Source organism: Rana temporaria, chromosome 5 (assembly GCF_905171775.1).
Source record: "Rana temporaria chromosome 5, aRanTem1.1, whole genome shotgun sequence".
Taxonomy (NCBI): Eukaryota; Metazoa; Chordata; class Amphibia; order Anura; family Ranidae; genus Rana; species Rana temporaria.
The window spans coordinates 413,324,825-413,340,046 of NC_053493.1; the positions used below are offsets into that span (position 1 = coordinate 413,324,825).

General features: G+C 39.7%; 1 protein-coding gene across 1 annotated transcript; it reads right to left on the bottom strand.

Annotated features, from left to right (window-relative positions):
- Positions 1-431: 431 nt before the first annotated feature.
- Positions 432-7,625, bottom strand: LOC120939696 (forkhead activin signal transducer 3-like). Its single transcript, XM_040352024.1, has 3 exons — positions 7,107-7,625; positions 3,266-3,370; positions 432-1,402 (listed from the first exon to the last, which is right to left on the bottom strand). Exons 1-3 carry the CDS (start codon positions 7,365-7,367, stop codon positions 710-712), a joined length of 1,059 nt encoding a protein of 352 aa, XP_040207958.1. The 5' UTR covers positions 7,368-7,625; the 3' UTR covers positions 432-709.
- Between the last annotated feature and the right edge of the window lie 7,597 nt (positions 7,626-15,222).

Here is a 15,222-nt window from a genome sequence, read left to right on the forward strand (position 1 = left end):
GGCCGGACGTACGTTTGTGGATCGCCGTATCTATCTCATTTGCATACTCGACGCGGAAATCGACGGAAACGCCACCTAGCGGCCAGCGTAAATATGCACCTACGATCTGACGGCGTACTAAGACGTACGCCAGTCGGATCTAGCACTGCTTCAGGCGTATCTTTTTTTGTGGATACAAAACAAAGATACGCCGGAGCAAACTAGAAATTACGGGGCGTATCAATAGATATGCCAGCGTAACTTCTTTGTGGATCTGCCCCTATATATATATATATATATATATATATATATATATTTTTTTTTTTTTTTTCTTCAAGTAATTTTCTAGCAAAAAAAAAAAAGATTTTAACTTGTAAACACCGGGTCTGAGAAATAGGCCCATTTTAAGTGGTAAAAATACATAAAAAAAAACTGTAAACTCTATTGGCTGTAATGCCATTGCACATATTCCCTGAATATATTGCCAGCAATAAATATTAAGAAACAAATATAAGAAAAAGCCTTTTTATATGTAGATGCTCCCTACCTATCCTCATCCAGTAGTGCAATAGCATCTGAATTGTTTTAGTTTTAGTCGACTAAAATAGTGTTAATTTCGTCAACAAAATTATCACTGGTGCCAACGTCATCGGGTAAGCCTTCAAGTGCCGCTAGTCCTTGGGGTAAAAATGAATGGCCGGAAACCAGCCTTGTCTCGGCATCTGGCCAATCAGTAACCGCTGGGTCTGTACCCTGGGTACACCCCGACTTGAGATAAATGCTGCCCATATGCGCCACCATCAGATAAATACTGCCCATACATGTGTTGAGGTGACATGTAGCTCCCATGTGGGGAATACATGGGGACGTCAAAGACCGTTGTATTGGGTGGGAAGTCGGACAGGGAATTCCTGGCTTCAGAGGGTCTAGGCGAGGGAGACATTGGAGGTCTCAGATTGGGGGGGTAGACATCCCTCCGCTCCGCATAGGTGGAGCTTGAGTATGGTGAGGACATGTAGTTACATAGAGGGAGTGAGGAGAAGTTGGAGTAAAGCACCAGAGGGTGTATGCTGGGAGGGGCCACCACATTAGGGGCCACACAAGTTGAGTAGGACGTTGGAAGGTTCCACAAGATCATTGGGAAGGTTGAGGCGGGATGTACACTTGGGGACTGGGTTGGTACTGGGGACTGAGCCTCTGCTTCTCCTCTGACCGCAGTATTGTTTTGCGAAAGATGAGGGTTCTGAAAATGGAAAGGTCTGTAGGGCTGTCCATGCAGGATATAAGGAGCCAGGTCATGAGGGTAGGTTTCCTGACGGGTGGCCGCCGTATTCTGCAGCTTCATGGCTTCGGCGGGAATTCGGCTCACATCTACCGTCCAATAGTTGCCTTTAGCCTGCGGCTTCAGCGGATCTTTCAGGACCTGCAAAGAAGGAGAAGACGTTAGAGGTGTAACCTGGCACAACAGATTCACACAAATCTATTACAGGTCAGAGTAACAAAACCCCGTAACCCATTTATAATGGTCAGAAAAATAAATTTCGCAGAATCTGCACCTACTTTTGAAAATGGGTTAATTTTTTTCCGCAATATGTAATAAATGAGCAAATGTTAAGAATCCAACAGAGATGAGAAAATGCCATTTCCACAGTAATCAGTGCATTTTTATAGCACTGATCACTGTATAAATGACAATGGTCCCAAAATAGCGTCAAAAGTGTCCGATGTGTAGGCCATAAAGTCACTGTCACGATAAAAAAATCGCTGATCACCGCCATTACTAGTAAAAAAAAAAAATACTAAAAATGCCATAAAAATACCCCCTATTTTGTAGATGCTATGGGCCAGATTCACATACATTTGCGGCGGCGTAACGTATGTCCTTTACGTTACTCCGCCGCAAGTTTTCAGCGTAAGTGCTTGATTCACAAAGCACTTGCCTGTAAACTTGCGGCGGCGTAGCGTAAATCCCCCGGGCGCAAGCCCGTCTGATTCAAATGGGGCGGGGACCATTTAACTAACGTGAAATTTCAAATTTCGACGCGGGAACGACGGCCATACTTAACAATGTCTAGATCACCTAGAGGGCAGCCTTAGTTTTACGCCGCGTATCTCGACGGAAACAACATAAATTTAGAGCGACGGGCAAAGCGTACGTTCGTGAATCGGCGTAACTAGTCATTTGCATATTCTACGCCGACCGCAATGGAATCGCCACCTAGCGGCCGGCCTACAATTGCAGCCTAAGATCCGACGGTGTAAGTCACTTACACCTGTCGGATCTTAGGGCTATCTATGCGGAACTGATTCTATGAATCAGGCGCATAGTTACGACGGGCGGATCTCAGAGATACGATGGCGTATCAGGAGATACGCCGTTGTATCTCTTTTGTGAATCCGGGCCTATAACTTTTGTGCAAAGCAATCAATAAACGTTTATTGCGATTTTTTTTACCAAAAATACGTAGAAGGATACGTATCGGCCTAAACTGTGGAAAAATAATTTTTTATATATATATATTTTTTTTTTCTAAATTGTCGCTCAATTTTTGTTTATAAAAAAAGAAAAACCCCAGAGGTGATCAAATACCACCAAAAGAAAGCTCTATTTGTGGGGAATAAAGGACGTCAATTTTGTTTGGGAGCCACGTTGCACGACCGCGCAGTTGTCAGTTAAAGCGACGCAGTGCAAAAATCGCTAAATGTGGCCCATCATTTGTCGGCCAAATGGTCCGGGACTGAAGTGGTTAAAACATGTTCACTTCGCTTAAATGTGAACGCAGGGAAGGGGTTAACCACTAGGTGGCGCTGAAGGGGTTAAGTGTGTCCTAGGGAGTGATTCTAAGTGTTAGGGGGCGTGGCTACGAGCGACACGTCACTGATCGCTGCTCCCGATGAGAGGGAACAGACAATCAGTGGCAGTGTCGCTAGGCAGAACGGGGAGATGCCTTGTTTACACTTGCCTCTCCCTGTTCTGCACAGCTCTGTGACCCGATCTCGGGACACCGGCGGACATATACGTTACTTTGCCCAGCCGTGCCATTCTGCCGACGTAAATGTACAGGAGCCGGTCGTTAACCGGTTAACAAATCTAACCCTAGGTACTTTTTCCAGCAGATTTTTAATCCCAATTTGGAACTTTACAGCTCTCTGGAAGAGTTCTATCACCACATCTCCAAATTACAGCTCAGCATGGTCTCCTATTATCACATTCACGTTGCGATTTGAGGACTACCCTGCAAGAGCCCATCACCACCATCACATCCTAGAAGCAACAAGTCCTTACCTTTCGGAAGCATTTATTGGAGGAGAGGTTGTGTCGAATGGAGTCCTTCCAGCCCTGGTAATCCCCCTTGAAGAAAGGGAAGAGGGTGCTGACCTCTTGGAGAACCTGCCAGTAAAAAAATATATATATAGTTGTAAGTAAATAAACATTACCATAAACCAAGATACATAATAGAGTGGAACCTCGGATTACGAGCATAATCCATTCCAGGAGAATGCTCGTAATCCAAAGTACTCGCATATCAAAGTGAGTTTCCCCATTGAAGTCAATAGAAACGAAAATAATTTGTTTTGCATTGACTTCAATGGCATGCAGTACCAAATGTGGCCAGAGGTGGGGGGGGGGTGCCAGAGAGCATCGGAGACACTCGGGAAGGCCCGAGGACACCTCGGCTGAATTCTGTAAACATAGTTACAGTTAGTCAGGTTGAAAAAAGACACAAGTCCATCCAGTTCAACCACAAAAAATAAAAAAAACAAAATAAAAAACACAATACAATCCTATACACCCAACTCCATACCCACAGTTGATCCAGAGGAAGGCAAACAACCCCAGCAGAGCATGATCCAATTTGCTACAGCAGGGGAAAAAATTCCTTCCTGATCCCCCGAGAGGCAATCGGATTTACCCTGGATCAACTTTACCTACAAATCTTAGTACTCAGTTATATTCTGTACATTTAGGAAAGAATCCAGGCCTTTTTTAAAGCAATCTACTGAGCTGGCCAGAACCACCTCTGGAGGGAGTCTGTTCCACATTTTCGCAGCTCTTACTGTGAAAAAAACGTTCCGTATTTGGAGGTGAAATCTCTTTTCCTCTAGAAGTAAAGAGTGCCCCCTTGTCCTCAGTGTTGACCGTAAAGTGAATAACTCAACACCAAGTTCATTGTATGGACCTCTGAAAGGCTTGGGAACAGAGTATTTCTGAGATTTTACAATCACTTTTGACCGGCTCCGAATGGCGCCGATCGGCTCTGCTGGACTCCGGCGCCCCACTCAGGCCAAACGTGGTATTGCACACCGCTTTGGCTTGAATCCTGCTTGTTTTGCTAGGCAACACTTGCAAACCGAGTCAGGATTTAAAAAAAAAATACAGCGCTCGTATTGCGAAACGCTCGTTAACCGCATTACTCGCAATCCGAGGTTCCACTGTACCTCTTACATTAATAGCTCCATTCCTGGTGTTGACCCTCACCAGGAGACCTGGGTTTTTTTTGTTTGCATTTTGCATAAAGTTTTATATATATATATATATATATATATATATATATATATATATATATATATATATATATTTTATACAGTGTTTAAAAACATTGACAATTCACCCAACTTCTTCAACTTCTATTTAGATACTTTTTTATTTATATAAAAAAGTTTGAAGAGGGAAATAAATATATATATATATATATATATATATATATATATATATATATATAATTTATTTATTTAATTTAGACCTCTGGCTGCCCGTCATCTGTGCAGCATATATATAAAAAACATTGACAATTCACCCAACTTCTTGAACTTCTATTTTTTTGATTAAACAAAAATTTAGGCCTTAGATAGTTTTTTATTTATATAAAACAATTTGAGGAGAAAAACAAACACGTTTTTCCTGCAATTTAGCCCATGTGGTCACGTGAGCTTTATATGCTGCAAAGATAACAGGCAACCAGAGGCCTAAATTAAAAAAATAATACAAATAAAAATAAATAAATTAAAAAATATATACAGTATTTAAAAACATTGACAATTCACCCAACTTCTTCAACTTCTATTTAGATACTTTTTTATTTATATAAAAAAGTTTGAGGAGGAAAACAAAAGTGTTTTACTGGAATTCAGCCTGTGGTCATCTGAGTTTTATATGCTGCAAAGATGACGGGCAGCCAGAGGTCTAAATTAAATAAATCAATTATATATATATATATATATATATTATATGTATATGAATATATAGATATTATATATACAGTATATAACTTCTATTTTTGATTAAAAAAAGTTTAGGCCTTAGATATTTTTTTATTTATATTAAAAAAATTTGAGGAGAAAACCAAACACGTTTTTCCTTCAATTTAGCCTGTGGTCATATAAGCTTTATATGCTGCAAAGATAACAGGCAACCAGTGGCCTAAATTAAAAAATAATAAAAATAAATTAAAAATATATACAGTATATATATTATATATATATATATATATATATATATATTTTATATACAGTATATAAAAACATTGACAATTCATCCAACTTCTTGAACTTCTATATTTGATTAAAAAAAAGTTTTGGCTTTAGATACTTTTTTATTTATATAAAAAAAGTTTGAGGAGGGAAACAAACATGTTTTTTGCTAGAATTTAGCCTGTGGTCATCTGAGTTTTATATGCTGCAAAAATAACAGGCAACCAGAGACCTAAATTAAAAAAATAATAAAAATAAATAAATTAAAAATATATACAGTATTTAAAAACATTGACAATTCACCCAACTTCTTCAACTTCTATTTAGATACTTTTTTATTTATATAAAAAAGTTTGAGGAGGAAAATAAAAGTGTTTTACTGGAATTCAGCCTGTGGTCATCTGAGTTTTATATGCTGCAAAGATGACGGGCAGCCAGAGGTCTAAATTAAATATATATATATATATATATATATATATATATATATATATATATATATATATATATATATATATATATATATATATATATATATATATATATAAATATTGACAATTCACTCAACTTTTTGAACTTCTATATTTGATTAAAAAAAGGTTTTGGCTTTAGATACTTTTTTATTTATATAAAAAAAGTTTGAGGAGGAAAACAAAACATGTTTTTGTTAGAATTTAGCCTGTGGTCATCTGAGCTGTATATGCTGCAAAGATAACAGGCAGCCAGAGGCCTAAATTAAAAAATAATAAAAATAAAAATAAATAAATAAAAAATATATACAATATATAAAAACATTGACAAATCACCCAACTTCTTCAACTTCTATTTAGATACTTTTTTATTTATATAAAAAAGTTTGAGGAGGAAAATAAAAGTGTTTTACTGGAATTCAGCCTGTGGTCATCTGAGTTTTATATGCTGCAAAGATGACGGGCAGCCAGAGGTCTAAATTAAATAAATCAATTATATATATATAACTTCTATTTTTGATTAAAAAAAGTTTAGGCCTTAGATCATTTTTTATTTATCTAAAAAATATTTAAGGAGAAAATCAAACACATTTTTCCTGCAATTTAGCCTGTGGTCATATGAGCTTTATATGCTGCAAAGATAACAGGCAACCAGAGGCCTAAATTAAAAAATAATAAAAATAAATAAAAAATATATACAGTATATATATTATATATATTTTTTTTTATATACAGTATATAAAAACATTGATAATTCACCCAACTTCTTGAACTTCTATATTTGATTAAAAAAAAGTTTGGGCTTTAGATACTTTTTTTATTTATATAAAAAAAAAGTTTGGGGAGGAAAACAAACATGTTTTTGCTAGAATTTAGCCTGTGGTCATCTGAGTTTTATATGCTGCAAAGATAACAGGCAGCCAGAGGCCTAAATTAAAAAATAATACAAATAAAATTAAATAAAGAAAAAATATATACCGTATATAAAAACATTGACAATTCACCCAACTTCTATTTAAAAAAAAATATTGGTATAATTATTTCAGCCTTCATAGGCCTAACAGAAACTAATAATTTTGCTGAAATTAAAGAATATCCCTGTGATACATCCTTTAGTGTCTCAGTGTCACCCTCTGCCCTTAGCTGCACTAATGCCCCATAAAAGCCCCATAATAGAAGGTTGGTTACCTGGGACAGTCTGAGTTTCCTCTCGGGGGAAGTTTGGATGACGAGGGCGATCATGGCCAAGTAAGAGTAGGGTGGCTTGGCGTAGCGTTGATAATTCTTCTTCTTGCATTTCTTGTTGCGCTCATCGGTAGCGTTTGGCTTTTTGGGGCCTCCGTTGGCCTCCCCAGGAGAGTTCTCCGTGTTGGCCAGGATCCTCTCTATGCTGTGTGGCTCGGGGACTGGCTTGTAGAGGGGGTCCCAGAAATGTCTTGGGTAATCCATGGCTTGTCAGGTGTGTTGTGAGTGTGTGAGGGGGCAGCCAGGTATTCATAGTGCTGGGCCCCCCACCCTGGGCTTTATAATGTAAATGCACCTGTGACCATAAGGGGCGACGCCTCCCTTACTGCAGAGGGCCCCTCTCCATACATTCAATTTCAAGTTTCTATTGAGGTGTCATGGCTGAGGTGTTGGGGGGATTGTTATGTATATTTTGTGTTGACTATAAACTGATGGAGTGTATATCATATGCTTATGAGGTGAATATTACATCCCTATACTAAGATTATCTCTTGTATATACACAGTGTTTATACCTGTGGATTAAGTGTTTTGTTTTTTATATATTTGTATATCACATGCATCATTTAGATTTTTTACTAATTAAAAAATACATTAATTTTAACTTAAAAAATTTACTATCTTTTACATAAAATGATAGACATATTTACAAAGCTTCGAAATTACTTTTGTAATTACTTTTGTTAGGGTACATTTGGCATAAATATCTTATTACTGTTTTTTTTTATCCATCAGAATCCAACCTTGAATATGATGTTAAAGGTTTTATTATTCTAAATATTCTTCTAGGTTTTGGCTTTTAAAATAGTTTTATTTTATGTCCAATTTAAAAAAAAAACTTTATCCATTAAACATTTACAAGTACATTACAGTTATTTTTATTTATTTAACTTAGAAAGATATATTTGCTGGGGGATCTTATCTAAGGAGCACATCCTGGATTAAATTACAATTGCTAAATAAATTAACTTTTTTTTTCTGATTGTTAAATCCTTAATTCAAATAAAATTGAATTTGCTGTCCGTTGATGTCCCTGTTATTCCAGATGGAATATGCACTTGTATATACACAGTGTTTATACCTGTGGATTAAGTGTTTTGCTTTTATATATTTGTATATCACATGCATACATTTAGATATTTTACTAATTAAAAAATACATTCATTTTAACTTAAAAATGTCCTATCTTTTACATAAAATGATAGACCCATTTACAAAGCTCAGAAATTACTTTTGTTAGGGTACATTTGGCATAAATATCTTATTACTGTTTTTTTGATCCATCAGAATCCAACCTTGAATGTGATGTTAAAGGTTTTATTATTCTAAATATTCTTCCAGGTTTTGGCTTTTTAAAATAGTTTTATTTTATGTCCATTTTTTTTAAATAACTTTATCCAGTAAACATTTACAAGTACATTACTGTTATTTTTATTTATTTAACTTAAAAAGATATATTTGCTGGGGGATCTTATCTAAGGAGCACATCCTGGATTAAATTACAATTGCTAAATAAATTTACTTTTTTCTTCTGATTGTTAAATCCTTAATTAAAATAAATGTTTTGAATTTGCTGTCCGTTGATGTCCCTGTTATTCCAGATGGTTTTCAGTATTTTTGCCTTGGTAGTGGCCATTTTCTAGTGATTCTTTGGGCCAGATTCACAGAAGAAGTACGCCGGAGTATCAACTGATACTCCGGCGTATTTTCAAATTTGCCGCGTCGTATCTTAATTTGTGATTCACAAACAAGATACGATGGCATTTGGCTAAGATCCGACAGGCTTACGGATTCGTACGCCTTCGGATTTTCGGTTGCAATACTTCGGCCGCCGCTGGGTGGAGTTCGCGTCGTTTTCCAGCGTCGGGTATGCAAATGAGCTTTTACGGCGATCCACGAAGCTACTCGCGTGCGTTACGTCGTTTTTTTCCTGTCGCAAAGTTAAGCCATCTTTTTCATGGCTTAACTTTACACCAGCCATGTTAAAGTATGGCCGTCGTTCCCGCGTCAAATTTAAAAAAAAAAACTTTCGGCGTAAGTACGTTACGCACGTCGCCATTCACAAAAATGTCGGGGCGCCGTAATTTCGCGCAAAGAACGTCGGGAAATTTATAAACGGAGCATGCGCAGAACGTTCGGCGCGGGAGCGAGCCTAATTTAAATGGTACACGCCCCATTTGAATTAGGCGGGCTTGCGCCGGACGTCTTTACGTTATTCCGCCGCAAGTTTATACTCAAGTGCTTTGTGAAACAAGCACGTTACGAGAAAAACTTGCGGTGGTGTAACGTAAAGACGATACGTTACGCCGCCGCATTTGTACCTGAATTTGGCCCTCTGTATTTAAGAAACTTGTAGAAGCAAATTGAAGGGGGATTACATTTTATATAAAAAATATAAATACTTATTTGATATTATCATATATTATATCTAAAGTATAATAATTATGTTATGTTAATATAAATTGAAGGTGATTATATTTAATATAAAAAAATATAAATATTATGTTATATTCTATCTATAAGTAGAACAATTCTGTTATGTTAAGATGACAGATCGTGTTTTATGTAAATACGTCTTGACCCGACGTAAATGACGTTTTTTTTTCAACTGCGCATGCGCCGTCCGTGGGGGTATCCCAGTGCGCATGCTCGAAATTAAACCAGAACAAGCCAATGCTTACGACGGTGACGTCATTCTACGCAAAGCCCTATTCGCAAATGATTTACGCAAACGACGTAACATTTTCAAAATTCGACGCGGGAACGACGTTCATACTTAACATAGGATACTCCTCATATAGCAGGTGTAACTATACGCCGAAAAAAGTCTTACGGAAACGACGTAAAAAAATGCGCCGGCCGGACGTACGTTCGTGGATCGCCGTATCTAGCTAATTTGCATACTCGACGCGGATTACGACGTGAACGCCACCCAGCGGACGCCGAAGTATTGCATCTTAGATCCGAAGGCGTACGAAGACGTACGCCTGTCGGATCTAACCCAGATGCCGTCGTATCTTGGTTTGAGGATTCAAAACAAAGATACAACGCAGGAAATTTGAAAGTACGCCGGCGTATCACTAGATACGCCGGCGTACTCTCTTTGTGGATCTGCCCCTTTATCTATAAGGAGAACAATTCTGTTACGTTAAGATGACAGATCTGAGCAATTTGCAGGAAATTTTTTATTTGATAAAAAAATAAAACTCAGTAGGAATCCATATAACATTGGAGGTCTATAACTGATAATAGATTTTCAAACATGCATCCCAAAAATGCATTTTTAATGGTTCAAAGAATGTCAGGCAAAATGGTCGGCCCTCACGCACTTTCACTTCATGAAATCTGGCCCTCTCTGAAAAAAGTTTGGACACCCCTGATCTAAAGGATATTGCAGATTGTAACAAATGTGTTGATTCTTAATGTGAGGATTCTCAGTTCACCATTACACGAGAACGTGGAATATCGATGGTTAATGTGACGATCCTGACACTATTACTGTTGGGGGTTATCAGTTCCATGACACATATGAAAGTGACTTTCCATTTCATGCCTGGAGGAGTCTCACTTCTCAGTCAGAATCCTGTTTACAGTGATTAGCACATGATAGAAGCCTAAAGTAACCCATCAGGTCCCCCATTGTTCTCCTGATGTGTCCCATCAACTCTTCATCCCCAATGTGACTCCAACCTTCATCTACATCTCAACAGACCCAACAATGGTGAGCGATCTCAGTGTACATCACACCCTTCCATTGTCAGGAGACACAAGGCCAAATACAACCAATACAAGAATCTTTATAAAGATGGAAATTGTTATTTTGTTACAAATATCATATATAAAAGAAGTGCATTCCTCTTGTTATAACCTATAAAGTATCACCAATAGATATTCTATGTGTGAGGAAAACTCAATAGCTGCCCTCACATTGTAAAGCACTGCACAAACTGTTGGCGCTATATAAATCCCGTATAATAATAATAATAATAATAATAATAATAATAATAATAATAATGGGTGTTATTAAACTTACAACATAGAGAAGAACATTAGTGCAGCTCATCATCCGAATGAAATGAAATCACTAATAAGTTATCAATCTCCTAATCATATACAGGGGTCTCCAAAACTTTTCAGCACAAGAGACATTAGCCACTGTCCCAAAAACATATTGGGGTAGATTTACGTAGATCGGCGTTTCTTTGTGCGGGCGTAACGTATCCTATTTACGTTACGCCTCAGCAACTTTAACAGGCAAGTGCCGTATTCTTAAAAGAAAGTTGCGGTGGCGTAGCGTAAATAGGCCGGCGTAAGCTCGCCTAATTCAAATAGTGAAGAGGTGGGCGTGTTTTATGTAAATTAGGCTTGACCCGACGTGATTGACGTTTTTCCCGAACGGCGCATGCGCCGTCCGTGGAATTTCCCAATGTGCATTGCTCCAAAGTACACCGCAAGGACGTCATTGGTTTCGACGTGAACGTAAATGACGTCCAGCCCCATTCACGGACGAATTACGCAAACGACGTAAAGAATTCAAAATTGGAAGCGGGAACGACGGCCATACTTAACATTGGTACGCCGCACTTACGCCACCATATATCAGGGGTAACCATACGCCGGGAAAAGCCTAACGTAAACGGCGTAAATGTACTGCGTCGGCCAGGCGTACGTTCGTGAATTTGCGTATCTTGCTGATTTACATATTTCGATGCGTAAATCAGCGTACACGCTCCCAGCGGTCAGCGGAAAAATGCAGTTATGATCCGACCGGCGTAAGTCTCTTACGCCGGTCGGATCTAATAGAAATCTATGCGTATTACGTTTGTTCTCTCTTTGTTTTTATTTTTTTTTGTTATTTCTCCATCTTTCATCTGGTATTGGCTGATTTTTTATGAGTTCTGTCTGTCTTGGACTGTGGTTAGCTTACATTGCCTTGATACTTGATTATTTTACATGATTTTGTCAGATAGTGCCTGTAACTCCACATTGTCTAAGGTTTGTTTGCTATGTATTACCAAAAGTTGAATTTACTTGTCACAATGTCATACATTGTATACTGTCTTTGAAATTTTCATAAATAAACAATAAAAAAAAAAAAAGAAATCTATGCGCATAAATACAACCGTCCGGACTCAGAGATACGACAATGTATCTTGTCTGTGAATCTACCCCACTATATATAATAAACATAGGTTCTAGGCTGCGTTCACATATAAGCGAATTGAATGTGTTTTAACCACTTCGGCCCCTGAGGATTTGGCTGCCAAATGGCCGGGCCACTTGTTGCGATTCGACACTACGTCAGTTCAACTGACAATTACGCGGTCGTGCGACATGGCTCCCAAACAAAATTGACGTCCCTTTTCTTCCCACAAATAGAGCTTTCTTTTGGTGGTATTTGCGGTTTTTATTTTTTTGCGCTATAAACAAAAATAGAGCGACAATTTTGAAAAAAAGCTTATTTTTTTACTTTTTTTGCTATAATAAATTTCCCCCAAAAATATATACATTTTTTTCCCCTCAGTTTAGGCCGATACGTATTCTTCTACATTTTTTTGGTAAAAAAAAAATCGCAATAAGCGTTTATTGATTGGTTTTTGCAAAAGTTATAGCGTCTACAAAATAGGGGATAGTTTTATGGAATTTTTATTAATATTTTTTTTTTGTTTCACTAGTAATGGCGGCGATCAGCGATTTTTATCGTGACTGCGACATTATGGCGGACACATCGGAAACTTTTGACACCATTTTGGGACCATTGTCATTTATACAGCGATCAGTGCTATAAAAAGGCACTGTTTACTGTGTGAATTACACTGGCAGGGAAGGGGATAACCACTAGGGGGCGAACAAGGGGTTAAGTGTGTCCTAGGGAGTGATTCTAACTGTAGGGGTGGCGTGGCTTACTGTGACACCACACTGATCACTGCTCCCAATGACAGGGAGCAGAAGATCAGTGTCATGTCACAAGGCAGAACAGGGAAATGACTTGATTACCCTGGCCTCTCCCCGTTCTGCAGCTCCAATAGCGGGACACCGGCGGACATCGAGTCCGCAGGTCCTGTCACTGAGCTCGCGGCAGGGGCGCGAAATCCAAAGCAACGTATATATACGTTGCTTTGTGCAGCCGTGCCATTCTGCCGACGTAAAAGTGCATGCCGCAGTCGGCAAGCGGTTAAACCGCATCCAATTCGATTGAAAGCCGGTACACACATTTCTGGGGCTGCCGCGGTAGGGTTTCAAAAAGGGTCCTGTGCCTTTTTTGTGTCCGGTTCGGGTGCGAATTTACAGTGAACAGAAACGCACCGCGCCCCGGACTATAAACCGCAGCCGGACATATGTGAACCCGGTCTGAAAATGTTACCTGGAGCTTTTCTGTAATTGATATAACAGGATTCAAAACAGAGAAATAACTTCAGTAAGTCCCCCTTTCACACTGAGGCGCTTCTAAACTGCCAATAAAACGGTCAGCTCACTTGAAGCGCTTTTCAGGCGTTTTTTAGGCGCTTTTTGACCACTTACGGACCGCCCGCCGCAGTTTTATGTCAGCTGTTTGAAGAGGAATACCGTTGTTATGGCAGCAGCTAGCTACCGTAACCCCGTTATCCTCTTCTTCAGCGGGCGGTCTGCTACAAGAAAAAAGTGGTCTCTGAGGCAGATTCGACCACAAGATCACTTTTATTGGTGGTGGGAGAGGGCCCCCCCTCGCCGCTCTCCGGTGTCCTTCGACGCTTACCGGAGCCGTCGGCAGTGGCGGAGGCGATTCGGTCCTCTCTGTGGCTGGGTATGGATACAATTGAGGGGAAGATGCCCCCACCCGTCTCCATACCATAGCAGGGCGGACGCGACGTCAAAAGGTCTAAAAGGGAATTTTTTTTTTTAAATGGCATCATTTATTTATTTTTGGCCATTTTTGACTAAATATGATATCTTTCTGACCCCAGGTCTCATATTTAAGAGGACCTGTCATGCTTGTTTTCTATTGCAAGGGATGTTTAAATGATAACGAGGGAATCTCCTCGTCAGTTATAATATCTCCTCGTCTAAAATACAAGGGGCTAGATTCAGGTAGCTGCGCCCCTTCTTACGGCGGCGCAGCGTATCGTATTTACGCTGCGCCGCCGTAAGTTAGAGAGGCAAGTGCTGTATTCACAAAGCACTTGCCTCCTAACTTACGGCGGCGTAGCGTAAATGGGGCCGGCGCAAGCGCGCGTCATTAAAATGATGTTGAGGGAGGAGTGTTTTACCTAAATTAGGTTGACCCCGCGTATTTTAAGTTTTTTTACGAACGGCGCATGCGCCGTTTGTGAAAAAATCCCAGTGCGCATGCTCTAAAATTCCGACGCAAATTGTCATTGCTTTCGACGTGAACGTAAATTACGTCCAGCCGTATTCGTGAACGACTTACGCAAACGACGTAATAAATTCAAATTTCGAAGCGGGAACGACGTCCATACTTAAAGCGGATCTCCACCCTAAAGTGAAGTCGCGCTGATCGGCACCCTCCCCCCCTCCGGTGTCACATTTGACACCTTTCAGGGGGGTGCAGATACCTGTCTAAAGACAGGTATTTGCACCCACTTCCGGCCACACGCTATGGGCAAAAGACGGGTTTTTTCTGACATCCCGTCCGTCCCCCGTTGTGTGCTGGGAACACTCGGCTCCCAGCACACAGCGGGAGCCAATCGGCGGGCGCAGCGCGACTTGCGCATGCGCCTTCGGGAACCGGCCAGTGAAGCCGGAGCGCTTCACTTCCTGGTTCCCTCACTGAGGATGGCGGGGGGAGCAGCAGAGTGACGAGCGATCGCTCATCCTCTGCTGCGGACGCCACTGGACTCCAGGACAGGTAAGTGTCCTAATATTAAAAGTCAGCAGCTGCAGTATTTGTAGCTGCTGGCTTTTAATATTTTTTTTTGAGCGGACATCCGCTTTAACATTGGCTGCGCCACCTAATAGCAGGAGCAACCTTACGCCGAAAAAGCCTAACGTAAACGACGTAAATAAATTGCGCCGGCCGTATGTACGTTTGTGAATCGGCGTATCTAGGTAATTTGCATATT